At 47.0% G+C, this 20,000-nt stretch overlaps 1 protein-coding gene across 1 annotated transcript in view; it reads right to left on the bottom strand.

Moving 5' to 3' along the window:
• The window catches only part of c1h8orf34 (chromosome 1 C8orf34 homolog), a 68,154-nt gene that overhangs the window by 5,383 nt on the left and 42,771 nt on the right, over positions 1–20,000 (bottom strand). The window contains exons 8-12 of the mRNA XM_081721953.1: positions 13,807–13,942; positions 8,775–8,860; positions 8,298–8,362; positions 3,747–3,876; positions 219–574 (exon numbers count right to left, since the gene is read on the bottom strand). Of these exons, the coding sequence (XP_081578079.1) occupies positions 219–574; positions 3,747–3,876; positions 8,298–8,362; positions 8,775–8,860; positions 13,807–13,942 (773 nt within the window). The remainder of the gene's footprint in view (positions 1–218; positions 575–3,746; positions 3,877–8,297; positions 8,363–8,774; positions 8,861–13,806; positions 13,943–20,000) is intronic.

Here is a 20,000-nt window from a genome sequence, read left to right as displayed (position 1 = left end):
GTGTGTGTGTGGTGTGTGTGTGTGTGTGTGTGTGAATGTATGCGTGTGTGTATATATGAGGGTGTGTGTGTGTGTGTGTGTGTGTGTGTGTGTGTGTGTGTGTGTGTGTGTGCGTGGGCATGCATGTGTATGCACGTGTGTATAAGTGTATGCATGTAAATGTATGTGTATTTATATATATGTGTGTGTGTGTGTGTGTGTGTGTGAGACAGGATCACCTCTGACAGTGCGCTGCGTAGACTGAAGTTGTCCATGGTGCTGAGCCCAGGCGGGGTTAACAGAGGTCGTGTGATTTGCCCCGTGGGCGTTACAGGTCTGCTCCGAGACCGTCCGTAGACACGTGTGTTGCCATGGCTACTGGTGGGCAGGGACCGCATCATAAGGCTGTTGGGGGTCAAGGGCCTGCTGGGGTTGCTGGGAGACTGAGCCCGGCCCGTGAGCAGAGGCGAATGCTTGGTGCCATGCAGGCCAGACGCCTTGCTGGGGGATTGGGGCAGGGAGTTGCTGTGCGGGCTGCTGGGACTCCAGCTCAGCTTCCCCTGCTCTGTCAGCTTGGCCAGGTCCTTCTCCACCTCTGCAGACATACACAGAGAGGGCAAAGAGGTCACAGAGGTCACAGAGGTCAGCAGCGGAGCACAACCCTCAGCCACCAGCGGTAGCTTGTGCGGGAGCTGAGGACTTGTGCTCTGTCTCAATACGTCTGACGCAGATCATCAGGGGTTGGACTGAGGGACACTGTTACCGGTGTGTTAGAAGAGCGAAAATAGAAAAACATTGATGAAGGTCCACTGGAGACCAGGAGCAAGACCAGGAGCAGGACACCTCTTTGGGTTTTAGAACAGACTCAACACAGTAAGGAAGAATGATGTTAAAAACCAACAGCTGTCTGAATGCTGAGGTTGTCCTGCCATCTGCCCATACTGAGTGGGTAGTGATCACAGGAACCCTACAGCGGATCCATCCGGAACCGTGCCGGCCCAGGGATATTCCAGCCTTCCGAGACGATCACTTCCTCACGCTTGTTCCTGAGGGCTTGTTCCAGGGGGCTGAAGTATTTACTGGGTGTGTACATTGTATGAGAGGTTGCTTCCTTAATGTGTGTGTGTGTATGTGTGTGTGTGTAGCAGCACACTGCAACTCTGGAAGGCGATTTGTTTGTTTTGTTGGGTTGTTTGTGTTTGTACCATCTCTCTGTTACTAGTCTTCAGGACAAACATCTGGGCTACTCTCACTGTATTTTTCTTTTTTTTACAGGACTGGAAGATCTGTTTTTGGTTTTCATTCGTGCAAATACTCTATTCTGAAATATATGAGTCACGTGTAGTGCATCTGAGGACCGCACACTTGTCTCGGAGTCACTCCCTTGTGACATGTGTTCCATAACCCTTCACTTCCTCACTGCTAGCAAACAATTCTGCCTTCAGAACAAAACTGCATGATATTTCCAGGCTCAAATATCTCATGTATGTATTTCTGATTGCGAGAGTCCTGTCTCAGGAACATGGTATGGCTACTAGACTGCTGTTTAATGTTTAATCAAAAGGAAAGCTAAGCTACAAGCTATAAGATGATCCTCAAATCTGCTTGGGAGAGGGGAGGTCTTGTTTCTCTTAACAAGAAAACACCCAACAACCTTAAACATGTCTAAATGTGTGAACCAAAACACTCTGTAGCCAGACGGAACATACTGTAGAGAGAATGGTGTTTCATTTCTGACATTCTGAAGAAATTAGTATCACTGACCCCTTTCTGCGGAACCTGGAGATGTCAGGGGTCACTGACCCCATTCTGAAGAACTTAGAGAAGTCAGGGGTCACTGCAAGCTTGTGTCAGGTGGTGTTGGAGTTTTCTGTGCTTACACATCTCACAGGCTCATGCTTGTGTGTGTCTGTCTGTGTATGTGTTCCTGTGTGGGGTGTGTGTATGTGTTTTTGTGTGTGTGTGAAGAAATGGCAACATCTCATCTAGGTGAGTAAACAGGATAAATAGGATACTTACCTCCTGCCATTTACCAAAACACTTGGACTTTAAGAACTGCAGTACACACACACACACAAAAGTAGCAGTCTTCAGTGGATAATATCTTTGGGTAATGCCTGGGAAAGACACGGAACACCTACAGTCCTCTCACATCACTGTTTACTGGTGAAGACCCCAGATGTCATCTAGAATGTAGATCTTTCCCTGGACCTCTGTCTCTTCCCTGGAATTCATGGTTAATGCATTTGAGTAACTCACCTGGGACGCAGAAAAAACTCTGCTGGCTGCGTTCACCATATTGATGGGGTTACCGGTACCCTGTGTGTGTATATGTCTGTATATGTGGGTGTGTGTGTCTGTGTGTGGCTGTGCAGTGGCAGGTCTTACTGAGACCACAGTGCTAGAGAAACCTGGGATGCAATACATCACTGGGGGGTTACCATGGAAACATTTGCCCACCTGGAAACAGGGCCCACCTCTAGCCATGCCTTGCAGTGTAACCACACCCCTGAGGTGTAGCCACGCCCCTGAGGTGTAGCCACGCCCCTGATCTTTGCACTGTTGTAGCAAGACGTGAGCTTTGAATGAATGAATGAATACGTTTGCTGAAGGATGACAGAATGGACCAGCTGGAAGGGAAAACACCCACATCACTGGACCGATTACACCATCATGTCTAATTTAGTGGGTAATGGAGGGAATCATTATTATTCAGATCATTAGTCAAAACAATAATAACTGTTTTGTACTGACTACATTTGGTGGAAATATGACTGACACGGCTCACTTCACAAATGTGTCTGCAAACACAGCAAAGAGTCCTCGAAGTAGAACTAAACAAACAACTTCAGAGCAAAATGAGGGTAAGCTGTGCAGATCTAAACTTTTATAAACAGACTGATCAAAAAGAAGAAGCAATAAGCAGGACGCTTCGTTCTGGGTGACTAGAGAACACATACAGACTCCTCGAGCAATGAAAGAGACAACACCCTCATTAATGAGACCACAGAGAGACACTCAGAGAGAAGTCAGATAAGGAGAGAGAAGGAGAGAGTACTCTGCCCACGTCATTAGTCCCCGTAGGGTAAACGGGTCCCTCTGCTATTACACTTTAAAGAATAAACGTGTGTGTGTGTGTGTGTGTTAGAAGGCGTTATATAATCCTCCCTCATTACAGGTCTAATTAGTCTGGAGACTTGCCACACACCGGGGCTAAGAGGCAAGATGAAAGCAAAACTCCGGCGTCCAACATGGACAACGTTAACAGCTAATAAAACATGAAAGGCCAAATTAAGTTGTTCATTCAGTTTCTCACCCGCTCAAATTGGGCAAAAAAAGCCGGAAAATGATTGCCATCTGATTGGCTAGTGGGTAGTCTACCCACAATGCAGTGGGGATAGTCTGCATCAGCTTCTTAATGCAGCCAATGTGTTGCTCCTGCACCCCCAACACAGCGTCTCCAAAATGTCACATGACTCAACCCGGTAACCTCCAGCGAGAGAGTTCCTTCATGCTACTCGCACGTTTCAGCCAGCCTTGGGGTGTTTAAACTAGAGTTTCCCAGACTTTCTTTTTTTTAATTTAGACTTTTTTTTTTTTTTTTTTTTTTTTTTTAGCCAATCAGAGGTTTCATTAGCCAATCACTGGTTTAATTAGCCAATCAGAGGTTTTTGTCACTATGTTCAAAGGCACATGAGGGGCTAGTGAAGACTTTCTCTCTGATGTGACTGTGTGTGTGTGTGTGTGTGTGTGTGTGTAATACCCACCAGCAAGGTGCTTGCCCATGTTCTCCAGTTCTTTTGAGAAGAGCAGGTCTTCTAGCTGTAGACCACGTCTCCGCGTCTGGGGGCTTGAGCCTCTTACTGGCTTCAGGTCTGACCCCCTGGCAGGAAAACGCTGGTACGTACACACACACACACACACACACACACACACACACACACACACACACACACACACACACACACACACAGACGCACACATACATAAATGGAGAAAAAGAAAATGAAAGAACAGAAAGCTGTTCCATCTGTTCTAATGAGCACCACTTATTATTTTAAATGGTCATAAGAGAAACTCTGAAGACCACAGAGCTCCAAGATGAAAGAGTTCCTGGATCTCACGTAGAATGTCAGGAGTGGCTGAGCCAATCTGTACGGGTGTTTCAACATATGCACACTTTTGAAACACACAGCGTCTTATTCCATATTCTTTGGCCAAAATAACTGCAAGAACTGAGCTGCATCACCAGGACAACAAGAGAAAGCCAAGGGCTGCTTCAGGAGAAGAGATTTCTGAAGATCCAACCACACTGACAGTGCTCTCCAACCTCCAGCATGCTGTGAGGGACTCTGCAGTCCTTCCACCCTTTTTTCAGCTCCTGCGACCACAGACAACGTCTATTTAACGTGTTCTCTCCTGCTTGGGGGTAGGGGGCATTAGAGAGCAGCGCGTCTCGCTGGGATGATGTCACACAAAGCGGCGCCTCGGGGCAGGCGAGCATGCAGACACGTCGCTGACACATTACGACGTCTAATGACAAACACATTCAGGCGGCATGCTCACAGCGCATACTGTGCTCACACCGCACACACTCGCCTTCAGGCACCTCATCTAACCACCAGAAAGTCTGGAATCACAGCGTCACTCACGCGGTCTGATATATGAGGCCAATAACGCACAGCAGGGGCTGCCAAGCCTAGAACTCTACACACGACCTACAGTGGGGACATGCATCTGTGTGTGTGTGCTTGAACATGCTCTCTTACACACACACACACACACAAACCATCACCACCAAACTATCTACATAAACGTCCGTCCCTCCCTGTCCTTCACTTCTCTTCAGCCTTCTGGCATGTGGTAGTGTGTGTCTGCCTTTACAGTAACAAACAAACAGATCTGATCTACAGAGCTGAACTGATTCAGTCCTGAGCACAAACACCGTACACCTCACACCGTTTGTGATGCTGTCATGTGTGTGGCTGGGTTATGAACTCCAGCAAGCATGCTAATCCATGCACTGCCACGCCTAACGTTTCCCACTGACATCTCCGATCCGGTTCGCCGGAGTACTAATCACACACCTGACGACTGCTCTCCTCATTACTGCTCCCTGTTTAAGCCCCCCCCACTCTTTGGGAACTTCCGCCATTCCCACGTTGCATACCAAAGATTCAAGATTCGTGTTCCTAGTTTCGGAATTCTACCTGCGTTTCACCACGAGGTCTCGTCTCCTCCCCTCGGGGGGGCCAACCTTGCACCAACCCCCCTAACTCCAAACCCAATGACCTCCCCTATGGCTCCTCACGTGGATTCTCTCCCACATGTGTGTGTGTGTGTCTGTTTCTGCTCTTTTGTTTCTGTCCTGTTAGTGCTCTGTTTATACCCCATGCATTCTTTAGTCAAATACTTGCTGTGTGACACAATGTTTGGAAATCCTGCGTCAGTTCATTAGTGTTCACTATAGTTTCCACGACTGTGGTTTCCAGAGACACTGTAGTAAATGTGGACTCCAAGCACTTCACATGCAAAACAAAGTTCCAGTTGCCCTCCTGGAGCTCAGAAAAATTGGCATGTACTGTTCACCAGTCAAACACAAAGCTGCTTCTCCTTTACAAGTGAGAAATGTCAAATGCGCGCAGGACCTGGAGATATCTCCACTACCATGGTGAGGTCACCACAAAGCTGCTGGCCATCTCCAAACATGGATGGAATTTCTCCACTAATGAAATCCATTTTGATGACTAAATGTATCTGTGTATGTGTGTGTGTGTGTGTGTACGCATATTTGTGTGTGTTCTTTTGTTCTATTAATATTCATTTCCCCTGTTCATGCCAATAAAGCATTGAACTGAGCGAGAGAGAGAGAGAGAGAGAGAGAGAGAGAGAGAGAGAGAGAGAGGAGTGAAAGAGAAGGATAGAAAAAGAGGGAGGGAGACAAATGAATGGACAAAGAAGGGACAAGGGAAGGGAAAAGATGGAGGGAGAGCCAGACAGAATGAGAGAGGGAGGGAGAAAGTAATAGTTTTTTTGTGGTGGCCTTTGAACTTTGTTGTTCATTACAAACACGTCATGGTCTTTATGTAATAGTTAAATATTTAATGCAAAAGGCATTTTGTTAGTTGCTTGATCAAAAGATTTGCTTTGAAAAGGGTTATAATATTGTATAGCCAATCAGAGAAAAGCAAAAAAAGACCTCTTCTGGAACCACAGCTCACACCAACAAATCCACATCCTCCTGCCCCAGAGCTTTAAAAACCATGAGGGAGGGACGCAGTACAGTGGGTCAGGACAACAGGATCAGCAGACTAAAGAGGTAACGATGTCCTCTTTAGCCTGACACACTTTGGCACACAGACATCCGTGGTCATCCAGACACGTTTCGCTGAGCTTGTGCTGAGTTCCAGCTTTTGAGAGAGAAGGAGGCCTAAGTGAACGTGTGGGGTCGAGTGTGGGGTCTGGGCCTGACTGGATTACGGATCTTCCGCTGCAGAAGAGTCAGTCCAGCTTTTCTTTATGGATGTGGGTGTTTGGCTGAAGACAGGCTGGTGTTACAATAATACAGCCATGCAGGAGAAAAGTCCAAGGTGTTCAGCATCATCTCGTGAATCCGTCAAAATCCACACGTGCCGCTGGACTCACACAGAAACACACCAGCAGCCCAATTAAACGCCAAACACGTCATCCTTGAGACAGCGGAACTTCCGAGGGTCGGGACAGCCAAGCAGCGCGGCCCACTGAATCGGTAGCAGTCTGTGTTCCACAGAAGGTCAGAAGGTGAGAAGGTTGAACAGCTGTGTAGGGGAGGCAGGCTTTCACAGGACCAGACAAATGAGATGTTAGCATGCAGCTCTGTGCTCTCATCTCAGTGGCAACGCGAAGGGTGTGACCGACTAATGATGGGAATCTGCTAGTCAGAACTGCAGGTCTGCAGGTGCAACTCAGCTGTGTCTCTCCTCTGAGGACTCACGCAGGAGTTGTGGGACAGTTAATATGCAGTTAATAACCCTCGTGAGGCACTTAAGTTATTAAGAAAGACAAACTGCATTCATCTCCAAATAGTGCTGAATATAATCAGTTCTACAGAAACCAACACGCGAGCATTTTATGAGCATCAGTAGGTAAGCGGAGACGATCCCCTCATCTGCCCAGATGGAGTCTGGTCATCCTGGCACTGGTTGACCTCAGCACTCCTCAGCCTGGTCTTACACCTGTTCACATCTCACATGCCAAAGTAAAGACAGCCTGTCTGTGTGAGTGGGAAAGGAGACCTGTGAGCGTGTCTGTGTGTGTGTGTGTGTGTGTGTCTAGCTCTGTGTAAGTTTAAACATCACTGAATGGTATTGTTTACGGTATGATATTCTTTCCCTGGGGGTTTAGATTCCAGTCTCCCTGAAGGAGGGGGCGGGTGCGGTATGTATCCCCACTGCGTGTGCTCGTTGTTGGGATGAGACGAGGCCTGGTGCCCTTGGAGCTTCCAGCAAGTCTAGAGCCTCCTCCATCTGCTCAGCACACAACACCAGTGAAGAAACACTGATAGCATTTCCACCAGCAGCCTGCTGTAATTAGAACAAGGCCTGAGCCCTGGTGGCGCTATAGAAAACAAGCGCAGATTACGAGGGGAGAGTAGTGTCAGCGTCAGGAACGTGGTGTGCACGGCAACCTCCCATCTCACACACACACACACACACACACACACACACACACACACACACACACACACACACACACACACACACACACACACCTCAGCATGTATGTGCATGTGTGTGCTTACATGTCCATGTGCATGTGTGGTTTGTTTCTCCCACTGTAAACGTCCCTGGGAGAGTTGAGCTGACGCTCATCTAGTGTTCATAGCTGCGACTGAGCAGGTGAGCATCAGTGTAGCCGCTGGTTACCTCCGTGTTGACTTCATTATGTCGTATACACATGTAACCAAACACCCTTCATGTTCTCACAGAACGATGTTTGCAGTGAGAGGCAGAAACCACGGCCCCTGCCAGTGCCAGCAAACCCGGCAGCGTGCGGACCCATTACTCACTCGTAAGGTTCCGGACTCACAAACCCAGATCTCACACCAGCGGGGCCTTGTGCATTGTTCAGAGAGGAAACCTATCCCCTAGCGTGACAGGCCCAGAATAGAGAGAGAGCTACAGCCTCTCCAGGGCAGGCCACCTCTGTGTGAAAGAGTGATACAAGTGGTTTGAACGGTCTCTCTGACAGCGTGCACAATGAGGAGATGGACGAGACGTGAACAAAGGCAGAAAGGTGATATGCAGGAGTGGGGGTGGGGGTGTGACCATGGCAGATACCTGAGAGCTACTCTGGAGTTCTGGCTCCACTGCGTTCATAGTTGCTGTCACCCCCGGCAACGGACCTGTTCCAGAACCCAAACACAGACACAACAGGTCTTATACCAGCCACGCATTCATATCAACACGCGCGCAGGCACACACACACGGTCTCTGGTCTCTATTCAGGTGTTCCAGCTCTGCCACTCGGTTATCACGCACTTCTTTGTAGATCTCTGAGGAGATTTGGTGGTATGAAGCTGCCTGAAAGCAACACCACCAGAAACTTCAACCCAGAACAGATCGAGCTAATGACCCTTTGGGCTAAAGTGTCTCTTCAATGACACCAAGCGGCTGTCACACAAAACCATATTACTGAGTGCCTGTCCACTTTCACTAGGCCTCCTCATGTAGCATTTGATCAGTTTAACACACTCCTTCCTGATATGTAGAAGGAGGTCATAAAAAGGAAGGGCTGGAGACAATGTCTGGACTCACTTGCCACCTGCGGTAGTGCTTGTTCGACAGCAGGGGGTGCTGGTTCCTCCTCGGCACATGTCAACGCCAGACTATTCCCCTGAAGCCTGTAAAAAAAAAAACAAAAAAAAACAAAACAACCTGACTAGACTGAAGAGAACGTCTGTTTGTCCCCATGGCCCTTTTGCGTGGCAAAGATGAAGGTGACAATAATATAACGCCTCACTTTCCAAGAGAGAATGACAAGACTGAGCAAACACAGTAACTCAGTTTTCTTCACAATATCTGTAGAGACAGTGCGTCTCTGTTCATAAGAGGTGTTGGGACGCAGGTCAGATGCCTGCAGGTCTTATCAGCCATCTAAATGCTGGGAATGGAGTTTCCATTGAGAATGAAAAGACAGGAACACGTGGGAGCACTGAGGAGGTGATAGGTCTTCAGAAATTGCTGGGTGACATTCTCCTCAGCCCTGCAGCCCAGTTGCTGCATCCCCTCGCTGACATGCTCCTGGATTATGAATCTGTCTAGGAAACAATGTCTCAGACGTCTGGAAGACTGAAGAAGACTCAGGATGTCATGAGTTGTTATCAATGAGACATTGAAAGGAGGGTTAGCGTTAGCGCTGTGTTCTACAATTTAACTCTATATAACTGCTATACAACACTATACTATGCTATATAACACTGAGTTCAGTCTTGTAGAGAGCTTGATCACCTGACCAATTCTGATTTGTTGGTCCTCTGATGGACATGCCGACACAGACAGAATTAATTTCTAGTGGAAGTTGTGTCTTTGATGCTACCTGTTGAAGTTTCTACCTTGTAAGGTTCCACCAGCAGTACTTTGGCAGTGAGCTGTGTTCCTTATCAAGGCTAACTGTCTGCTTTCCCTTTAGCTGTTTGTCTTTCCTCTCAACAGTCCTGAGGTCTGAGGGTGGCTGGGCTAACAGGAAGTCGAGTCTAACAGGAAGTCGAGTCCCAATCAACAGTTGTGCCGGAGATACCCCATGAGCCAAAGCACGAACCCTGACTGCCATGAGGCCTTTGTGCAGATCCTTATTTTTCCTTATCATGGCTTTCCTTCTCATCACAGCCCACACTGTCTCCCAATTACTTCAGAATAACAGGAACTACTGCTCACATGCACACAACTATAAACTTTAACAAGTCCCCAAACTCAGCCACGGAAAACTGATCCATTGTCCAAGACAAAAAAGTCTCCACAACAACCTAAGATGACTTTCAGTTTCAGTATCCCAGCTGTAGCAGAGGTACTGGTAAGTGAGGTCACTTCAGTTTATTGAGAATAATAATCTGTCATTATTAAATAAGTACCCTTGTTCCAGTGGAATGGAACTGATGCCATGGGCGGGAAGGTTAGGATATGGGTCAGCAGAGCTCAGGTGCGCTGTGACTCTAACAACCTACACTATGGCTTACACAGTCTGGCCACCATTCTGCCACTCTTGCTGTTGCTGAGCCCTTGGCAATGGCCTGGCAGCTCTGCTGTATTTCCTCCAGCATTTCCATCTGCATGGTAGCCGGAATCCCAGGTCTCTTGCTGTTCATGAGAAAGATGTCCACCCTCAGTAGATCACACTTTGTTGCCAGGACCTTTTGCTGCTGGGAAGACTTTAGCCTTAGTCACCCCAATGTTTATGAGAGACAATAATAGTTTACAAACTTCATCTTCTTCTTAAGCTTTTTTATTTGAGCAAGCTGTCCATCAGTGACTGGTAGTTGATGCACAATCTGATTGACATGAATTCTTACCCCATTCTGCCCCATCAGTTTTTTGTCTGAGATTTTTGGATTGGGGCCCTTGAAACAGCACCAGCCATCATTACATTTTTACGAGGGACATATACAGTTTTGTAGGAGAAGCACAAAAGCCTTAGTGTGAATTGTAATATTAGTGGAAGTACATCATAGAGGACTCTTGAACTTAAAAGACAAATCAATGGCTTCTGATCGAAACAGTTCATTTTACATTTACATTTTATGGCATTTAGCTGATGCTTTTATCCAAAGCAACTTACAATTATGACTGAGTTCAACTTAAGCAATTGAGGATTAAGGGTCTTGCTCAATCTTCTGATTATGAGTTAAGTACCTTAACCACTGAGTTAGCACTGCCTCAGTCCACAAAGTCCAACCCTGTGAGGAAAGTTGGCAATTGTTCACAGTCCCAAGTCACTGCAGGCACCACCGTCTCAACCTGCACCATCCTCTGTTCCATATCTGCCATTGCACTGTGATATACAGGCTACTGGTGGCTACTGGTGGGACTTCTGCTGAGGGTTGGAGCTGAGACAGTACTCCATGGATCTGCAGACACTCTTGTCTCTGTGGGCAGTTCTGTGCAAGACCAGTAGAGGGTGATCGTTCAAATGCTTGTTCCTGAAGACATCCAATCATTGTTCCCCAGGTACAATCATTATCAGCTGTTCGACTTCTCTGAATGGATCAATCACTTCAGCAATGTTACGGAAGAAACATGCCTATAAATCACTTGACATCGGAAAGACCATTGCGTGCTGGCATTTCCGGGATGGCTTTTCTCTTGTTTGGGTCAGGCTGTCCTGTCCGGCTCAGGAATTGCACTTGCGCAAACTGACATTTATCATTCAGTGTCAGATCTCATTGCTGATGCCCCTGTTACACTTTATGAAGTCAGACATTGTGTTCCTCGTGTGTCACTCCAAATGCCAGGATATCAGCATTCCTAGCAAACAGGTCTTGACATTCCAGTTTCATCCACTGCTGGGAGAATGGGTCTCTGTACATATTTTAATTTAAATGTGTTACGTCTACACAAATGCATAGTTTGTCATTTGGCTTTGGTACAACAACCATCCTCAAGACCCACTCTGTGGTCTCTTCCATGGGTGCAATGATGCCTAATTCTTCCTTTCTGTTCAGTTCCAAGCTTAATTTTGCATTCTACTTCTCTTTACTCCACTAAAGAATTTGGGAAGTTTGGCTCCACTAGAACTACTGCCTTCATTAGGCTAAGTAAACATAGCTCTCTTATAGCTGGTAGCCCAAGCAATGGAGAGACCAACCCAGGTACCCCAAACACAGGGTGCGTTACTGTCCTGTCCACGTGATCTGTGCTGAAGGGGCAGTTCAAAGTAACACTAAAGACCCTGCCACTGCTCAACACAGATGGCCTCTCAGAGTACAGGAGTGACTGCAGTCTGTTTGCTGTTCACAGTAACAGTCTTCTGCCACTCCAAGTCATTTCTCCCAAACACAATGTCTCTATTCTATCAGTTGCCTCGTTTTTACGTATTTCAGTCATTCTCTTTGCAGTCTTACAGACACAAAGTGCTCTTTCATGATTGGGATTTCCTGTCACATGATGGGATTCACTCCCAGCACTCAGTGCATCCATGTTTGTTTGTTTGTTTGTTTTGCATCTGTGAAGGTCTGTCATGTAACTTCCTGCTATCTTTGCACTGATCGCTTTGCAGAGAGTCAGTTCTGAATCTAGCTGTAACTTCTCTGACTACACATGATCCCTTATACCTACAGCCACATGTTGGCGGTGCTCCGCTGGTTTGTGATCTGCAGTTATAAACCCCTTCAGTCTCTAGGCTCGTGACACTGTTTGTTAAATTCATAGATGATGTTACGTTTGCACACGAAAGGCTTGAACTTTGATGTCATTCTGTCATCTGCTGACAATAATAATGTGTTCAATATCACATCAGTTTTATCATCCACTAGGACATTAGGACATTTACCTGATACGCATCACGTCTCTCCTACAACGTGGAATCTCTTGAACTACCAGATCGAACTGGGCCAACTGCCAAAATGATTCAAATTTAAACTGACTGGTGGACTGAAAGAAAAGGAATCCATCAGGGTTCCTCTAAAAACTATTTCCCTTGGTGTTTGCTGTCTGTTCTAATTCACAGTAGCCATGCCAGCCACACTAACACTACACAGCACTGAAAAACCTCTTACCTACCTAAACGCAGGGAAAACACCGTTTGATATTGGTAACTGCTGTGGACAAAGAAGATGGATCCAAGATTTCTGACACCATCTTATGTTCATATTTGTACTCCATATAAGATCAAGGATTCTCTTCAACACATTCACGCAAGAGAACACACCCAACTTCACCAGTGCATGCACTGACATTCAAATATCATACCACTACAGGCCTAACACGAGTGTTCTCACTTTTATTGGTCAACAGAAACAAACAAGACTTATTAAAGTGATCAGTAACATACTGTGTGTGTGTAGTGTGTGTGTCTATGTATGAGAGAGAGAGAGGGAGGAATGCAGGCACTAGGAGATGCACTAGGTAAACCCGTTAATAAATGTGTAAATAACCCTGTAAAAAAGCCACGTGTGTGTGAATCTTCACTGTACTGTTCTCTCTGCTTTAAGTTTCAACACTCCTGTACATCTCAGCCCCTGCCTCAGACGTTACTGAGCATGGAGAGGGTCGCCAAATAACCACTGTAGCTGCCAGGGGCATTGCCAGATCACAAAAGAGGAATTGTGGGTGGAGTTGTAGTGTTACAGATAGTGTTGTGGATGGAGTAGCGGGTGGGGTTGCGGGTGGAGTTGTGGGAGGTATACTGGGTGGTGTTGTGGGTAGGATTCCAGGCTTGGGGAGTCTAGGCCCATGCACCTTATCTCCCGCTCACCCTATCAGCAGGGTCGGTGGCAGGCAGCCTGGGGTCAGGGTCACAGTACAGGAAGCATGCTGGGACAAGCTTGAGCCATAATGGCACCTCCATCAGCACTTGTGCTGCTCAGCTGCGTAGGAGCAGGTCTGGAACGCACTGCCACAAACCAGCGCTTGTCTGCAGCTGCTCCGAGTTACGGGTGGACACGTCTTTACCTCGCAGTCCAGGAAGATAGTGCTGGACTCCTGTGTGTATCAGCGTTTAGTACTGCAGGGTAGCTATGGAGTGTGATGGCAGCTCTTCACAGTACACACAGACACACAGACAGATGGCTCCAGGAGTCAGAGGTAGGGGCTGGTTTGGGTGAGCAGGACAGTTGGTCTGTGGGTAAATATTTACCTTGCACACCTCGAGCAGATGTTGAGGGTGACTTTGGCCTGGGGTTCAGAGGAGTAAGAGCTACGACCTTGGCTGAACTTACTGCCAGACGGCACCAGGCCAGTGACCCCTTCCATGCGCAGATCATCCAGATCCTCTGAGGAGTGCACACAGACAGACAGACACCAAGATGGGTCACAATCCATCCAAATCCACAATCCAAAGACTGCTTTGGCAGAGTCTAAAGGTCATGACATACAATCACAGGAGACAGAAAATGAAACATAAGTCAGTTATGCAAAAGAAAGGAAACACTGACTTGCTGACAGTTTTACTAGCTGTCTGATAATGTTTATGAGATGCAGTGCACAGTTATGACTGATGCTGAATCAGTTAAATCAACCAGACAAGTTCTACTCACAGAGAAATTAACCAGAAGGTCCATAATCGTTAGCGGCCTGTTGGAGAATACTGTGAATAAGAGAGCTCGAGAGTCTGTGTGTGTGTGTGTGTGTGTGTGTGTGTGTGTGTGTGTGTGTGTGTGTGTGTGTGTAGTGAGCGTGCGCGCATGTGGTGTGTGCATGTGTGGTATATACACGTGTGTGTGTGTGTGTTTCGCGATGCAGTGTGAAGAGGAAGGGATGAGACAAGTCAGCATACATCTTGACCTTACACATCATCTAACACACACACACACACACACACACACACACACACACACACACACACACACACACACGCCTTCTCTCCACCTCCAATCAGCAGTGAGTTGATGATTAGACCAACATGATTATGGAGATGTCGGCACAGTCAGGAAGAGTTAACATGGGAGAAGAGACAACACGCTGCCCACAGCACACACCTGGAGATCACACGGGGAACGCAGAAACAAACAAAGTGCACCAACACAGGACAATGGCAGACCCCTGCCTAGAAAAGCATGACAGTTCAGCATAACTCACTCATCACTCACCCATCACTCCGGTCATCGGTCATCACTCACTGGTCATCTGTCGCTTTTATGTCAAATCAAATCCTTTAACAGCTGAATAACAAAGGGACAGGTTCTGACCAGAGCAGACTGCAGCACAGCCACAGGAAATGCTCAAAAAAACATCTCCTCCAGATCCTCCAAAATGCCTTTCCAAAGCTAGGCTAACACAAAAGGAATACCAAAAAGCCTGTAAAAACAAACAAACACCCCTTTGTCCTAACTCAGGACTTCAAGACTTCAGGACTCAGTGCTCTGCACAACTCCTCATCTCTCTGCTGATGTTACGCCATGACAGAAGCTCTAACCTCACCACATAACCTCTCACACCAGCACTCTGCACTCTGAGGCGAACGCTGTGGAGTTATCCAGCACTTTGGCCAACAAAGGCAGCAACGGAAGGAAACGGTTACATAAGAGCTGTTTTTGTTTACATGTATTTGACTTCAGGAGGTGGTTTTAGCCAGATGTTACACACGCGTGAGAAGCAGGAACGGAGCAGCTCAGGAAGTGAAGAGAATTTACGTGCTCAGACTTCACTTGAGCTAAACAGAGATGCCTTTAAGTACTGAGCATGTATACATACAGTTAAATCTTATCTTCATATCATACTCATATTCAATATGCGTGAAACGATCAGGCAAACACGGGCAAAAGAGTGTAGGCAGCGTCCTGTGTGATCAGTCATCAGCGAACAAACCAAGAACAAACCCAGAACCAGAGCATGACCCTGTCATCAGGTCCAGGTGCAGCTTGCTCAGCTAACTCTCTGCAGGCCTGTATAAATTTGTGATGCGTGTGCATGTGTTTAGCGTGAGTCGGTCATGGCTGTGGGGTCACTGGCTGCACTCCATCTGATGGGGTAGAGGTGGAAACTATTCCAGAGATGTTGTCCTAACACAACGCCTGGAGTGGTGAGAAGGATTCCAGTCTATAATCACTCACACTGGCCCCAAAACCAGAGCCAGCCAAGGGCGTCTGACTGCAGGCCATGGAAAACTTTCCATGCTGCTTAACGAATGTGGGGCAGTGAGACAGACCTGTACGCTGCGCTGTGGTCAACGTCAGAGCGAGAAACATCAGCACCTGCCACAGGACGGACACGCCTCCCAGCTCCCAACACACCCTGCTGCGGGGCAAACTGGATATGTGCTGGATGTCTCCGCTCTCGACTGTACGTCCTACGTGGGGGTGAACGCTGGCCTCCATTACTTTGACCAAATGTCATGCACGTTTTTGATGGCATGAACATAGTAAATGATCAAAACACCCAGAGCACCCACAGATGCTCAAAGCACACAATCTAGACCTAAAAGGCTGGGGGTTTTTTTGTTTTTTTTTGAGGGACCATTTCTGCACACTGCAGACAACCTCACTGCAACACTGCTGCACAAAAGTGATAATACGTGATAATAATTAGCAAAGTCAGACTGTGTGGACCTGGGTGGCAGTGTGCCGGGCCAGAAGATGAGACAGCACTGTACACAGAATACACTGTGCCCAGTACAGCACGGCACCCACAGGGGTCGCATGCACTCTCTGCTTACTCTCTGCTTACACTCTGCAAGTGTCTTCTATTAGGGGAAGGCGAGGGCTTACATGCTGTGGTGAGCAACCATCACACACTCATTCACCACCCTGATAGAAACTGGGAGGAAAAATTTGGTTTTGTTTGTAATAAAATCAGCACTGGGCCTGGTGCCGTAATTACAGCTCATATTTGAGCCTCTCTGTCCAATGGTTCTCTGTCCAACAGCTCAATCCTGTAGAATGTGGGTGGAAAAGCACAACTGGAATCAAACGCAAGCAACCATGAAGGAAGGACTAAAGACTGAGAATGAGACATCAGACTGCGGGGACGTCTCAAGTCCGAGAGTGAGACGACCCAGCAGTCTGTAGTAGTTCATGGCATATACAGCAAGACCACAGCAAACAAGCTCTGCTGTAGCTCCAGCTGGTCTGTAAACACATGGGTTTGACTGGTAGGGAGAACACACACCGTCACACGGATAAACACACGAAGGTCCCTCAGGAATACAGCGTTTATACTCCTTCAGCAGATACACTGCTCTCCAAAAACTTTGTATACCTTTTAATTTTTAACTTTGTTTTAGTGGGAAATGTAATTTGCTAGAACAAAATCAGATTATGATCACTCACAATACCACCCCCTGGTGGAGTTTTCAGTGTCAGCTAAGACACTAGGGAGGTTTCAGTGAGTTTATAGTACTGAAGAAAGAGTGAAATATGATTATGGCCAAGTAAGAAATCTCTGACATCATCTCTCCAGGTAAAACTCTCTAAGACTCTGACATCGTCATCAATAGTACAGTAATTGTACTATTATGGTCAGAGATCTTCATTCTGTTATCAGTGTAAGTTTGTGTTCTGTAACAGCACATTTCATGAAGAGAATTGTGTTACATTTTTGAAAAGAAACTACGTTGTAGTAAATGTTTATCCTCGTCAGTCAGTTGATGTGTGAAGAATGTTCTCTATGTTTCAGCTAAAAACACACATTAATAGAGCCTAACCCTAAAATACCTTGACCCTGACCCTAACCCTTATACCTGGACCCTGACCCTAATATACTCTGACCCTTATATACCCTGATCCTAATACAGCTTGCCACTGGTATCAAGCTCTGACCTGATTCTGAGCCTCTGTGATATCTGCAGAGTCTACCCTATAAAGAGAGATCCAGTTAAGGTGATTGCACATGTGCGTGCACGCGCATGCACACACACACACACACACACACACACACACACACACACACACACACACACACACACACACGAAACTCTGATGGTTCATATTCCCTGTCAGTTTACTATCAGAACAAACGTTCGTAACATCTGTCCAGAAGGATCACAGTTCCTCAAGGCAGAGAGGCCCATTAAAGTCAGGCCCCAGGCTACATGTTAAGAGCGTGTGTGTTTGTGCATATTATAATCCAAAGAGGTTTAGATGTACTAACAAAAGACTAATAAAGGCAGTGAAGAAAGTAGACAGACACTCATGCTGCTGTGTGCAGCATAGACTTTCTACTTTTCTCATACGCCAGGAAGCAAAGCTCCAACCAGACCTGGAAAAGTGTGGCTGCTGATAGAATATGAAACTCCTTCACCCGCTATCCACCAACCCCAAACCCCACTAATCCCCCAAATAACCCCAAACCCCGTTTGGGAACAGACTTGATCATTTTCATGTCCCAAATCCAGGCATTTATCAGGGCTCATTTTATTTCTGCATACTTGCATTTATCAAGTCAATCATTCAAAAAGCTGCCACACTCCCGTCTCATGGAGCAATCACTTCCAGAGCAGAGGAACAGAAATCTGTCAGACCGGTCAATCCTGTTCTCAGGATTACTCAAATGCACGAGCTCAGCTCTCGGTAACCCACACACGCCGTCCCTCACATGCCGTCCCTCACACGCCGTCCCTCACACGCCGTCCCACACACGCCGTCCCACACACGCCGTCCCACACACGCCGTCCCACACACGCCGTCCCACACAAAGGTGGACTGAGAAGAGAGGAAAGTAAAATAAAGGTTAAGGAATATTCACACTTCATTCATGTATCACTACCTCTGGAACTGGAACTGCCAGTCTGCGGTCCAGAAGGCTGACTTCATCTCAGCATTACCATCCCTCCACTTCCTACACTTCCTGGCTCTGACAGAAACATGGATCACCCCTGAGAACTCGGCGACTCCGGCTGCCCTGTCCTCTGCCTTTTCATTTACCCATTCTCTGAGGCGTCTCGGCAGGGGTGGTGGCACAGGTTTACTAATGTCTTCTGAGTGGCGTTTCACTCCACTTTCCTTCTCTACACTTTCCATCTCCTCTTTTGAATTTCATGCCATTACAGTGTCTTTCCCCACCAAACTTCTTATCATTGTCATCTACCGCCCTCCAGGTTCCCTAGATCACTTCATTGATGAGCTCAACATCCTTCTGAGTCAATTCCCCATTGAAGGAAATTCACTCATTCTCCTTGGAGACTTCAACCTTCCATCAGACAGGCTGCATTCCTCCTGCATTCTTCTGCTGTTGACAGAATTCGACCTTACCCTCAACCACTCTCCTCTGACTCACAAAGCGGGCAATGTTCTGGACCTGATCTTCACCCGTACCACCACAACATCGGACATCGCAGTCACCCTCCTCCATCTCTCGGACCATCACTGTCTATCCTTCTCTCTCTCCCTTCCTTCTCTTTCCATCCAGTCCTCTCCAACATGTTCCTCCTTCTTCTGTCGCAATCTCCACTCCATAACTCCCTCTTCTTTTACTTCTACTATTTGGTCCACCCTTCCTCACCCTGACTCTCCATCTTCTCTCTCTTTGGATACAGTTACAAATACTTTCATTTCTTTCATTTCTACACTCTCAGTCCTCCCCACCTGCTCCCTGGCTAACAGAAACACTTCACTGCCACAGGAGAGAACTAAGGACTGCAGAGAGGTGGTGAAGGAAATCCCGCGTAGATTCAGACCTTAGTTCATACAAGTCTCTCCTTTCCAAGTTCTCAGTGGAAGTAACATCTGCAAAGTCATCCTACTACAGAGAGAAATTCGAATCATCATCATCTGATCCATGCAAGCTCTTCACTATTTTTTCTTCTCTCCTTAATCCTCCCCCTCCTTCCTCATCTCTTACTCCGGAGGATTTCATCACCTTCTTTGAGGAGGTTGCAGCAATCCTCCAGTCCTTTTCCTTTGTTCTCACCCCTCCAACCAACATTCCCCAACATCCAACTCTGACTTCTTTTTCTCCTCTCTCCTCAGATGCAATTCTTCAACTCCTGAGTTCCAGCAATCCGACTACATGTCCGCTGGATCCAATTCCTTCTGCTCTGTTCCAGACAATCGCAAGAGATCTGTTTCCTTTCATCTCTGTCATCAACAACAACTCCTTATCTTCTGGATACGTGCCTACTGCATTCAAAACCGCCAGGGTGGTACCAATCCTCAAGAAGGCCACACTTGACAGCTCCAGCGTTACCAACTACAGACCGGTATCACTTTATAATCAATTGTCTTTTTCTCACCAGAACCAGCTGCATGATCCCAATCAGTCTGGCTACAAACCGGCACATTCTACAGAAACAGCCCTCATAGCGGTGACTGAGAATCTTCATGCCGCTAAAGCTGCCAAACAGTCATCTGTTTTGATTCTTCTAGACCTTTTAGCAGCTTTTGACACAGTGAACCA

Source organism: Electrophorus electricus, chromosome 1 (assembly GCF_041902795.1).
Source record: "Electrophorus electricus isolate QZ-2024a chromosome 1, ASM4190279v1, whole genome shotgun sequence".
NCBI lineage: Eukaryota > Metazoa > Chordata > Actinopteri > Gymnotiformes > Gymnotidae > Electrophorus > Electrophorus electricus.
Note: the sequence above shows the minus strand (reverse complement) of the source record. Positions and strands in the feature narration are given on the sequence as shown.